The 12,117-nt window shown below is 34.2% G+C and overlaps 2 protein-coding genes across 2 annotated transcripts; both read right to left on the minus strand.

The window, feature by feature from the left end:
* Positions 1-479: 479 nt before the first annotated feature.
* On the minus strand, positions 480-6,097 carry LOC139874958 (uncharacterized). The gene is made up of 9 exons (XM_071862346.1): positions 5,929-6,097; positions 5,605-5,841; positions 4,731-5,175; positions 3,678-4,618; positions 3,100-3,593; positions 2,446-2,843; positions 2,309-2,400; positions 1,042-2,164; positions 480-960 (listed from the first exon to the last, which is right to left on the minus strand). The coding sequence occupies exons 1-9, from the start codon at positions 6,095-6,097 to the stop codon at positions 480-482; spliced, it is 4,380 nt and encodes a 1,459-aa protein (XP_071718447.1).
* A 1,027-nt stretch (positions 6,098-7,124) lies between these two features.
* On the minus strand, positions 7,125-9,923 carry LOC139874959 (uncharacterized). Its single transcript, XM_071862347.1, has 10 exons — positions 9,828-9,923; positions 9,765-9,775; positions 9,512-9,665; positions 9,050-9,323; positions 8,861-8,957; positions 8,243-8,375; positions 7,951-8,136; positions 7,507-7,794; positions 7,382-7,435; positions 7,125-7,301 (listed from the first exon to the last, which is right to left on the minus strand). The coding sequence occupies exons 1-10, from the start codon at positions 9,921-9,923 to the stop codon at positions 7,125-7,127; spliced, it is 1,470 nt and encodes a 489-aa protein (XP_071718448.1).
* Between the last annotated feature and the right edge of the window lie 2,194 nt (positions 9,924-12,117).

Raw genomic sequence — 12,117 nt, forward strand, 5'->3', positions numbered from 1 at the left:
ATACAAACAAAGTTGACTCCATAGATAAAAATACACAAGTTAACCATAAGCTTGATATGGTCTCGCTCTTTAAGCATGATATGGTCTCGTTGTAAACAGCCTAAAACCTCGTGTGTATCTCTGAGCTGCAACATGAACATGACTAAATAATCATTAAAACAAATAAGAAAACCACATACAGCCTATTATCAGCCATCAATAGTATCGGATTGTTCTTGCTTCATAACCATCATTGTAAGAAAATTAAATCACGTCACACATATTAGAAAATGACAAAATACATTTTTAATCATATACTAATTATTTATTTAATAGTAGAAGTTAAAATGCTTATGGGAGTCAACAAAGTTAACCATTTTTTTAACAGAACAATGTCACTAATTAAAAAAAAAATTATTAATATTAATGAAAAGTAACTGAGATTAAAAGGTACCTTTCAGTTGAATGATTGGTTTGATTGTGTTGTTTACTGATTAAGTCTACAAATATTGCAAGACTTCTTTGTACACAACATTTTTGGTTGAATTTCCGAGAGTCTTATCCTTGTTTACAATGAGTACCTTTAAACCGCTCTTGCTTCTAACCCTCGATAGTGCAACATACAACTGTCCATGACTGAAAACAGGTCTTTCAAGAAACAAACCAACATGACTTAGAGACTGGCCTTGGCTCTTATTAATAGTCATAGCAAAGCACACAGATAAAGGATATTGTCTTCTTTGAAACCTAAAGGGTATCCGTTTATCGGTTGGCACAATTAACATCCATGGAATACAAGTTAATTTTCCTACATGGGTACCCGTTAAAATTTTTGCCTCTATCATTTTCTCTGTAAGCTTTGTTATCTGTAATCGTGTACCATTACATAGACCAGAAGATTGATCAACATTGCGTAGCAGCATGACGGGAACACCAACTTTTAAAACCAACCTATGCTTCGGAAGACCACCATACTGAATGCTGTTAAGAAATTCAGGAGTGTACAAATCGTGATTGAAAGATGCATCCAGTTCAGACAGTATTTATGCATCCAGTTCAGACTGACAAATACTGTCTGAACTTAGATAAACCATTTCTTCACCATCAAGAAATGTCATCATGTGATCGTTTATTATATTGACCACATCATGTGTTGGTGCAAGAATAGCTCTATCTTCATAATATTCCGGGTTGCCAAGATTCTGAATAAAGTTTGGATAAATAGAGGCAATAAGTGAACCAATTGGATCCTCAGCATCAGTAATTAAAACTTCATCTGGAATGTCCACATCAAATTCTCCGTCATTTGTTTCACCCACTGTTCCATTCCCAATTCTTAAAATCCAATCAGCAAAAGAATTTGTTTCCTCTTCCACAACATGATCTGTTCCTAAGCCTAGTCTCATATTAATTGTAAGCTTTAACACTTCAACATGATTCCAAATATAAGAAGAATTAAGTGAAGCACCTACAATGTCCTCTCTCTTGCCCCATTGAACAACTGGTAACACTTGTCGAAAGTCTCCACCGAATACTATTACTTTTCCACCAAATGGGGTTTCCATGCTATTTGGAGTTATTGGTCGACATATATCTCGCAAAGAACGGTCAAATGCTTCAAAACAATGCTTATGTACCATTGGTGCCTCATCACATATAATAAGTTTTGTTTGGCGTATCAACTCAGCTAAGTTGCTGCTAGGGGTAATGTGACAAAAAGAATCTTCGGTTGGGTCAATGGGTATTGCAAATCGTGAGTGAGCGGTTCGTCCACCACTTAACAGAAGTGCTGCAATTCCACTCGATGCTGTATTAAGAACGATATCACCTCTACTTCGTATAGACGCGGATAAAGTTTTCCACAAGAATGTTTTCCCGGTACCACCATAACCATACAAGAAGAATACGCCACCTTTGCCCTCGTCAATTGCAGATACAATTTTTTCGTAAGCTTTTTTTTGCTCGTCGGTCAATTTTGAAAAAAGAGCTGAAAATTCATCAACTAACATGGACCTGCTATAGCATAGCTCATCAGTAATCAACGGATTTTGGGGCATGCTGGTAAAGGCTTCCGCTGGATATGGCATTGTACTAAAATTCTTTAGCGTACTACAATTCCTTTGAAGTATTTTTTCAATCTCATATAAAGTAGCATTTTCAATCAACTCTGGACTAACTTCCAAACCTGCACATTAAAAGGTTTTCTTTTTAAATTGTTGAAGTACAAATTGTGTGTATAAATTGTACAAAAAGAGTCAGGGTAGGTGCAAATTTACACGACAAATAGCATACTATGTACATTCGAATTAACTAATAAAAAAAGATATACCTGCATTGCTAAATGTCCTTCTTTCATGACGAAGTAGATCAGCTGAAAGGTACTGAATTGTATTTTGGTAAACAAATTCCGGCCTGCTAAGGCTATTAGATAATAATAACTGAGCAAATAGTGTTCAAACTCTGTGCCCTGAATCCCATGTGCTGGCCTCCTTAATTCCGTCTATATATTCTTGGTCATCGTCTAATAAGCCCATCTCATAGCAAGCTTGTTTAAAAGTATCATAAACCTTCCCATTTACTGTCCGAATATCTTCATATGATTTTGGACCTCTCACTTTATTCAAGAGAATTCTAAGATAGAATAATTCACCTGATGAAGGAGAGACATGATGGATACGACCGACTGAACCACTACCAATTTTCCTTCGTGTCCAAATCTTTGCATCTTGTTGCCAGCAAAACTTGGATGGGAACTCAACGTATGTGAGCTTCCTAGCTTCTTCACTTTTTTTGTTGCAGTTCATCCATTCCAAAAACATAGAATAATTGACAGACGGTTTGTTAAGAACATTATCAAGCACCTCCTATTCATCAAAACTAACAGATTGTTCACCTTGCAGGTGAAAAGGTAGTCTCATAACTGCCGGTGTCCTCTTATGTATATCAAAAGCAAACATCCGCCATACGGCCTCACAAGCTGATACATATCTACATCGATAGTAGTTTGTTAGACAATATATAATATAATAAGTGGTAAACAATTTTTATTTTTGGAAAAATAAAAGACAAGTGCCTGCAGTCATAGTACTGTTTGATTTCGTCCGTTTCAGAATCACATACTTCAGCTGTGACCCGGTCATTGCCTTTGTTAATGTACTTGAACAGATATCTGATGGAACCGACTTGATTGCACCACTCAACATTTAAATGAGCTTGATACCTTTTTAAAAGATACGGATTGTACGGGACGACGTGTCTATTATCCAAATCATGACCAAGTTTACTGACGGTTCTTCCATCATTCCGTCGTCGGTAAATTGGGTATCCTTCTTTATCTACGGACGTGTAATCTGAAAAAGGCTTCGGAAAATGTTTTGTGCATTTTTTATCATCATCCGTGCATGGACAATTTGGATTCATTTCTTCGCATGGACCGTGCATCATTAAATCACTGACAAGTTTATACAACTCGGGATCACTATTTCTATCAGGTATTTCCGCACAAATGAATGAGTCCACATCTTCAGGATTAGGCATCTTGTCTTTTTGATGGAGGAAAAGACAAATATGAACGTGCGGTAAACCACGTTTTTGAAATTCAACCGTATAGACATCTGCAATTGGAGAATAACAAATGATAATGTATTAAAAAAAATATAGTATATACTAAAAATTTTGCCAAAAAATATATATATTACCTCGTACGACCTTTCCAAAAAGTTTGTTATGCTTCAAATCATGCATAAGCCTATCGAGCTTGATCTTGAAGATTCTTGCTAATAAAACAGGGTTATCTTTGGCTTTCATATTAGTACCTTTCAATTCCCTTGTAATTTCGGTCCACTTAGGATTACAAGTGAAGGTGAGGAAAAGATCTGGATAACCAAACGTTCTACACAAAGCCATTGCATCACGGTAATTTTCCACCATATACCTTGCACTTCCCGTAAATGAAGAAGGTAGCTTGTAGTATGGGTTACCTAACATACTGGTATCACTGTTGCCAAGATTTGCATGGTTGGTTAAGTTTCTCAATGAATCACATCGCATAATATGTTGATTGTTGCGTATGTAGGAGATTCGTTCGGATTCAACCATTGTGTAGGCATCTACCAAAAATTGTTGATATAGTTTCTTAGCATTGTGTAAAAGGGATGGCTCTCGTCTCTCTTGAATTTTATATGCAAAAAATTCTCTCATGGTAACCCTTTTTTTTTTCCTTGATGTAGATCCATCGATATCTCTATGAAAAATATCAGTTCTATAGCCATCTTCACCATATGCAAATATTAGTGGATACTGTAGACCGAGATATTGCAAATGTAATTCACTGATACGTTTTAAGCCCTCTTCATGGCTGTCGATTATTATGTCGCGTTCATCAAAAGACATGTCTATATCTCCAACAATTAAAGCAGCAATCTCGTCAGCTGTGGGAAGATTGTAGGTTCGACCATCTTTATCCCTTCTGCCTTTTAATCTAAGCTTAAACTCAACATTTGGGTTAGTCTCATAAGTGTCACGAGCCATTCTAAACGATTTGACGAGTTCCTTGCAATCATTTAATAGCTCCATAAGTTGATTTATTAAACCTTCATCAAGACCTGATGTCGTACTGTTTGACGGATGTGCACGAGATCTGTTTTAGCATGTCAAAATACAAAACGTAATATGACAGTATTAGTAATTTTCAATCCTAAGAAATAAGGTATTTAAATAAAATAATTTAAAGATGAATATTTGAAATTTACCCAATTGCATTCTTCCTATTCGCAGCCTCGTTGCCCGTGTCGTAAATGTATAGCTGTGAGAATTTAGGTGATGAACCAACAACAGGGACCAAACCACCGTATCTGTGACAATTTTGACCACGTATGCGGAAAGTATATGGACCTTTACCTTTGTTTATTGATGTATCAACCTTACCGCCCATAGAGGTAAACGCAAAGATCATGTTGTATTGTCGTATATTTTCAAAAAAATGTTTGCTCAATGGATGTTTATTTGTGTATAGATCAAGCAAGAGTTTTGGTGGCGGTTTATCAAATTTAGATAGAGCAATCTTTCCCTTTAGACAACATAATGAATAAGCACCTGCAAGTCCTTTAGTCGAAATCCCACGCAAGATCTCTTGGTACCATAACATTGCACCACAAGCGGCACACTTGTAGGTTGGATCACCATCATCATAGTATTCTGAGTTGTTTAAAAACACATATTTATAACATTATTAGTTAACGGATAAATAATAAACAGCACATGTAAGCATATTATGTAAAAAACAATATAGAAGCAATTGTTAGTGGTGAAAATACCTGTTGATATACCGCGTGTATCATGTACGACAAACTTGATCAGTGTTGTGTCATCAATGTTAAATGGGATTGGTTAGGCAGATGGGTTTACAATACGACATTGTTTACCATGTTTGGTATTTAAAAATACCGATCTACGCTTCCTTGCATCTGTATATTTTGTATATATATAACCTCAATAATAATGAATGATTAAGTAATGAAAGTAGCAACAAATAATTAAGAAAATGCAAGCATAAATTAGTTTAACCTCTACATGCAACAGTTTGCGGTGTGAATAAATTAATCCTTGATTGAACACTTATATTACTTGTTGAAGCTGATGATTGAAATCCTCCTGTCATTATAGGAGGTGTACATGGTGTTGTATTCAGAGTGTTATTTGTTGTAATACTTATCTTCTTTCTTCTCAATTTTCGTGATGAAGTAGCTTGTGGGGTGCCTGAATTAACACTATGTGTAGTGTTTGATGTATTACTTCGTTTTTGCGAAATGATATCCTTTCGAATCCTTCTATTAAGGACAGCATCAAACGTTGGTGGAACTGCTGTAATTAAAATTTGTATTAAAATGAATATAATTAAAACTTTGTATTATAGCTGCTCTATTTATAATAAATGATCAGAAGATGTACCTGTGTTAGTAATAGCAACATTAATGCTATTAGTTTGAATTGAATGTACCTCCCTTATTGGACTCTGATGTCTCTGTTGGCGGTTATGTGAGCGAGAAACACTTTCGTTATTTTCCTGAATTCTCTTTCGTCCTTTCTTTTTTAGCGAGTAATCTGAAATATTCTCCATTCAAATTACCTGTTGATAGAGCATCTAAATACTTGAGTTCCTATATATCTGTTCAAGATGTTGTACACTATATAGTTCAATCGACTAATGTTGTTCAGAGGTGTGTAAAATATGAAAATGTGTGAGTAAGGTATGTATGTTAAATTTGAAAAGAGATATGTTTATGGGATTCTGACCAGGTACATTATAAAACCATCGATTTCAATTAAGATTTTCAATTATTTCCTGATAACATGGAAAGTAGGTCCTAAATATATGCATATTAGTTTCTTGATCAGTACAAATTTTTAACTGGTTATCTACTGTTTGCAGTGTGGGTTAAAGGCCCATTACACATCCCAAAATTGACCCACCCATATTTACTTCACACGTATGTGGAGTTCTAGGCCCATTACTCATCTCAAATTTGTGTTTACCTCCTATTTGCAACATGGCTTAGAGGCATGCCATGATCATATACAGCTGTTTGATGTCATTGAACTATTTACCTCGAACACACACAATCTCTTTCAGAAAGAAGTATTGCCTGAATATTTTCTGCATGATAGGTGGGGCAGAAGTAAACACACAAGGATGTATTAAAATATTTAAAGTACTAAAAATACTTATGTGTTTCAAGTACTTATATTGTGAAAGGTAGTGTATGCAAGTAAAATGATATGATTTATAATTATTGCAGACCTATTAAAATGGGTTCCTCCATCTTTTAATAGAAGGATTTGGCTATCGATCATTTGCTTGTGATATACTAAATACATTCATAAACTATTTATCTAAATAAAACATACACAATATAGGCAAATATATAGATGAAAAGAACTTCCTGACCATGGGAAATTTTTATTAAAACGAACCAACCATAATATTCTGGGAAACACCAAACTTTATGCTAATCATAGCATAAATAATTGTCAAAATAAAAATCCAAAACATGATGAAAACATACGATGCAAATGCACCAAACTTATTGAAAAATGAAATAGAATACTGATAACCACGGTCAAGATTAGAAAAATCCATGGAAACTTTAATCCTCAACTGCCTTATTTTTGAGCAAATCCTTCTTGGTTTTCGAGGTTGAAGATCCGACAGACCCAGGGGTGGACTGCACAGCAATTTTGGTGCGTTTCTTCGGAGGAGTCACAACAGTAGGCACATTCCCAGCATCTGGTACGTTATTGCCTTCTGTCACAGAGTTGTCCAGCTGCGAAAACAATGGATTAATGTGAGTAAAGGTACAAATAAAAATTTGGTGTGATTTTTGGTTAAGACGTTATGAAATACCGTAGCAGAGGTATCATCAATGTCAGCATCCAAATCATCATTGTTGGGCAACATCTGATAAGCAACATTATCATTAATGTTAGTGGTGCAATTTAAAAAAAAAAAAAAAAAAATTAGTGAAGTACCTGGTCAATCCCCACCACCTCCTCTAAATACTCAGCCAAGTGGTTTTCATCATTTGATACCTCCTTCACGGTATAAACATGATAATTTTTCTTTAAATTATAATCACCCACCTCTATTTTGAACAAAAGTTCTTTACCAACTAACTTTTGTAGTTCCGCAGGAGTTTCTTCATCAGGAGTTATCGCTTTCTTCAGTTCATAAGCTGATGGTTTAATGAACTTGGTTACATCATCTTCAAAGATCCACAAAGACGCAGACCCAGTGTCATTGGTAACACGAATCTGTACCTTGAAATTGAGTAAGGTTTGTAAAATGCAACAGATTATTAGTTCAATATAAAACATAAACCAAAAATATGTTAGCAACTATGGGATGTTAGTAATGAAGGAAAGCTATTCAATAGATTAAAAGTTGATAATTATATTGTGTTACCGGAGGTTAACTTTTGGTTTAGGGCCGCATTTACGGCATTCATATTCACGACCAAGTATGCCATCGGTGTCTAAAGTCAACTCGTCCAGATCATCTGTTGCCTTAACCTTTCGTGTACACTTGAGACAGGCTACATAATACCAATCATCATCTGGTATGATTGCAGTGATTTTGGCTAATGCAATATAGTTGCCACTCTTCAGTTAATGCAAAACATGTCAGTATCTATATGTATATGGGTGGATGGATGGGCAATGTTACTCATTACATTAGTTTGTTAGGTTTGAGTGTTTGAATTCGTACCAGACTTGGGTCCAGCTCATCGAGCCTAATTGGAGTGCATCCAGACTGCCATGTCTTGGATGTCAAGCTTGTGCAATTAAGAGCAGGAGCATATCTGTCCAACGGGACTTCATCACCATGTACCGCAACGAACCTGTGGATTATTAATAGGTTAAAAATTTAATTTTAATATACTAATAAAAAAGATTATTATCAAAAGAAATTAGTAATAACCTATTTTTGAAATCAGCAGTGATCGGGTCATCGGAGTTCAAAAACACTTGTGTGTTGTTCCAGTCAGTTGAGACTGTGTTTTGACCTACATTGTTTTAAACCATCATGTAACAACATTGTCATTTAAAAATATTTACATGACGAAAGATATATATAGTTCAATACCCAGGTATTCTTTTGTCTTTCCACACTACATAATGACAATAATATACTGTCCTGGTTCCTTGTTGTTAATACACTCATTTAGCTGATCAGCAAACTCAGCCCAGAAAGTGCAAGGTAAAATTGTGCCACTATTAATATGCGACTGAAGTTAGTATACAGTATTGAGCTAATAATGGTTAGATACATTTTTGTTAAAAATAATGTTGATTGAATATTAAGAATTAAGAAATAGTAACATACTCGATGTCTTTAAGGTCCCCTTTCATGTAGTATGTGTTTTGGCCACCCTTGGTATAAGGAGTGATTTCCCCAAATCCAGATAGCTTCCCAATGATATCTATTTATGTGAATTGAAGATACATTTATTTAGAGAATGTAATGTACTTCTCTAATTATATTAACAAATTTATAGATAAATATAGTACTAACCAACAGATACTCCAAAATCCACAGCCATGGATCTAATATCAGTAAAAGCAACAAAATTAAAACGGTTGGGTTGTCCACTCCATTCGTTCACTCTCGTGACAGTAGTGTTGAAGGTGCAAGACAGTTTAAAGTTGTGGCTCCAATGTGCTGACTTGTACAGCTTGTTAACAGTTGCTACACTAAGATTCTTGATGACATAGTTTCCGTCTTCGCTTAGTTTCTTAACAAATTTCGGCCTAAGCCTATTTTTGATTGTCAACCCAATCTTGTCACCCTACATATTTAAAAAAAAAATAAAAAAAATTCAGCTAAGAGTAGATCTTTTACATCGACTTCTTATTATTAATAAGTTTCATATATCTCAGTTCTACTACTATTGTATGCAAAACATATACAATTAACGATCATCCATGTCCTAATATTTTATTGTATTAACATACATTTATTGAGTTTACTACATACCTGTTCATCGACAAGAATGAGTTCATTGATGAGCTTATCTTTGTCAAAGCCGTAACCCTTTTGTGTCCACATTCTTATCACTTTCACCCGGATAGCGAAATTCACCAACTCTGGCTTGATTTCACGAATTGGGATAATAGCTGAATCCATGTTGCTGAGAAAAAAGATAGCATTTATTTTTAGTATACAATTATCTGGTAGCTAAAAATAATACCAAAATTAATTGAAAAATAAAAAAATTAGAATAACTTACAGATCTGGTAGCTAAAAATAATACCAAAATTAATTGAAAAATAAAAAAATTAGAATAACTTACAGGTTTGAGATAGTACAGAAGGAAGAAAGATAAATGCTTTGAATGATGGTGCTTAAGATTACCGATATACGGAGTATTTATAGTTGAAGAGCCCATTGAAAGCTGGTTTGAAATCGATGAACACCCGATTAAACTTATCTCTAATTTAAAATTTGAGATAAGCGTATTTGATCCATAATTGACGGTTCTAGGTGTTTTTTTGTTCAGAAATTAGGGGTGTAGATAAGATGATAGATGTTATTTTTGGAATTAGGGTTGGAGATAAGATGATGGATGGCATCTGGATAAATTATTAGGGAATTTTAAAATTAGGGTTGGAGATTAAGTGTTGGGGATGAATCGTGATTCTTCTTCATATGACACCTGGAAAATCCAGATGTCAGTACAAGCTGGTTAATCGGTTTTTTTGACAAATGTGCTAATATTAACTCTTTTTTATATTAATATATATTAATATATATATATATATATATATATATATATATATATATATATATATATATATATATATATATATATATATATATATGTATATATATATATATGAACCGAAATTGAAGATCAACATATCGAATCTTATTTCATTAGGCCTTGGACAGATTACAGAGTTTTACATCATATACTTAGAAAATTTCCCAAATCATTTATTTCAGTTCAAATCATATGAATATATTGACAAAGCGTATGTCCATAAACACCAGTATACTTTTCGTATTTGATTCCACAATATAATATTATTTGTTACACTTTAAATACATGGTATGTGTCTTTTGTTTACCATTTTTTTGGTTTGTTACGGAATTTTTTTTCTCTTCTTGCTTTCATTACTAGCTTAGTGATGAAAAACCGTGTATACGTTTAAATTTATAAACGCAGTGGAACATGAAAATAAACATTTTTAGTAACATTAAAATAAACATCATTTATTTTATTATAAACTTTCACACGGTTAACGGTTCCTAACAAGATCCAATTACACCACTCATAATTGTCAAATATCATAAATTACAAAGTGGAGTTTAGATGTACCTTTAGCGAGCGATGCAATAACGGTAGAAACAACTCTCCACGTCTAGATTGAAACAAATATTCAAAGTGTATGAATATCTCTATGGTTGATCCACACGCACGTCAAACAACAACAATCAGATTTTTTTTTTTTTGACAGCGATTGGGATCGCTCGAGAGGGACTAAACCACCCGTTGCGATCATCTCCCGTTTCGACTATGCCGATGCAGCGATAATAACCCCGCCCTCATTGCTGCCCGGGAAGAAACCTTCAAACCGATCCAAGGGCACGGTCAAGTAAAACCCCCTTCCCCTTGGTAATATTAAGTACCCCTTTTAGTTATTATTGCCGTTTCCCACTGAAGAGATAAAACCCTTACATGTGTGTATTTTTGATGTCAGCTCAAAAATTTACGGAGTATATATATTTTACAAACCCTTTTGGTAATATTAAGTACCCCTTTTAGTCTTTACGGGCTTATTAAAATTAATAGATTTTATTTAACTCTAATAGAATGAGCCCATCCAATAATTAATGGTTCAACGACCCATTAAAATTTTTTTTTATTTAATTAAATCGTATTTAATTAAACTATGCTTTTCGAACTATAGGTTATAATTATATATCAAAAATATATAATAATTGGCGTCTAAGTGCTTATTATGTGCGACCCCATTAGCTTATATATAAGCGGTAGTAAAGATTTGTGTTATGACGTGCACACTAAGTCAACAAACTCCCACTTGTGCATGCTATAACATCTAGAAAACTATATAGATATATATTGGCGTATAGCAACACGTCAATGCCCCAGAAAATATACAAGTATTTGTTTCAGCTAAACGAACTATCATTATTATTAAAATGATTTAATGATTGAGTGTCTATTGTCCTTTTATTTCCGTTACCGAGTTGACATGAGAGATGGATCTAGTCATTCTCATTTGTCAACCAATTCTGTTTCTCGATCTTGAAACTTGAATGCAATCACCAAATTAGAATTGATCAACAATCAATATAGCTTGGACACGGCCGTGTAAATATCCATTCATTTTCATCGAGGAGCCCGGTGGTATCATACTCTCACATAGAGGAATAAATCTCATATTGATTATATGTGTTCGTCATGTACTTCGTATCATACCCAATGATGGCCTTTATAACTACCTTGTTCAGGACAACGTTTAACCATATCAAAGTATAATATGTCCTACAATCAAAAACCAACATATACATCTCAGGTCTAAGGACAAAAAGACATAACCATTATGAGATTCACT

Source organism: Rutidosis leptorrhynchoides, chromosome 11 (assembly GCF_046630445.1).
Source record: "Rutidosis leptorrhynchoides isolate AG116_Rl617_1_P2 chromosome 11, CSIRO_AGI_Rlap_v1, whole genome shotgun sequence".
In the NCBI taxonomy this organism is placed as follows: Eukaryota; Viridiplantae; Streptophyta; class Magnoliopsida; order Asterales; family Asteraceae; genus Rutidosis; species Rutidosis leptorrhynchoides.

What these genes read in the sequence shown, in the direction of transcription:
- LOC139874958 (XM_071862346.1), bottom strand. Translation starts at nt 6,097, where the DNA reads ATGGAGAATATTTCAGATTACTCGCTAAAAAAGAAAGGACGAAAGAGA. An exon ending in AATAGGAAGAATGCAATTGG is followed by an intron (nt 4,619 to 4,730) that starts GTAAATTTCAAA and finishes ATGCTAAAACAG; the next exon opens with ATCTCGTGCACATCCGTCAA. An exon ending in AAGGACATTTAGCAATGCAG is followed by an intron (nt 2,165 to 2,308) that starts GTATATCTTTTT and finishes TTTAATGTGCAG; the next exon opens with GTTTGGAAGTTAGTCCAGAG.
- LOC139874959 (XM_071862347.1), bottom strand. Translation starts at nt 9,923, where the DNA reads ATGGGCTCTTCAACTATAAATACTCCGTATATCGGTAATCTTAAGCAC. An exon ending in GGATTTTGGAGTATCTGTTG is followed by an intron (nt 8,958 to 9,049) that starts GTTAGTACTATA and finishes TCACATAAATAG; the next exon opens with ATATCATTGGGAAGCTATCT. An exon ending in AATGCGGCCCTAAACCAAAA is followed by an intron (nt 7,795 to 7,950) that starts GTTAACCTCCGG and finishes CTCAATTTCAAG; the next exon opens with GTACAGATTCGTGTTACCAA.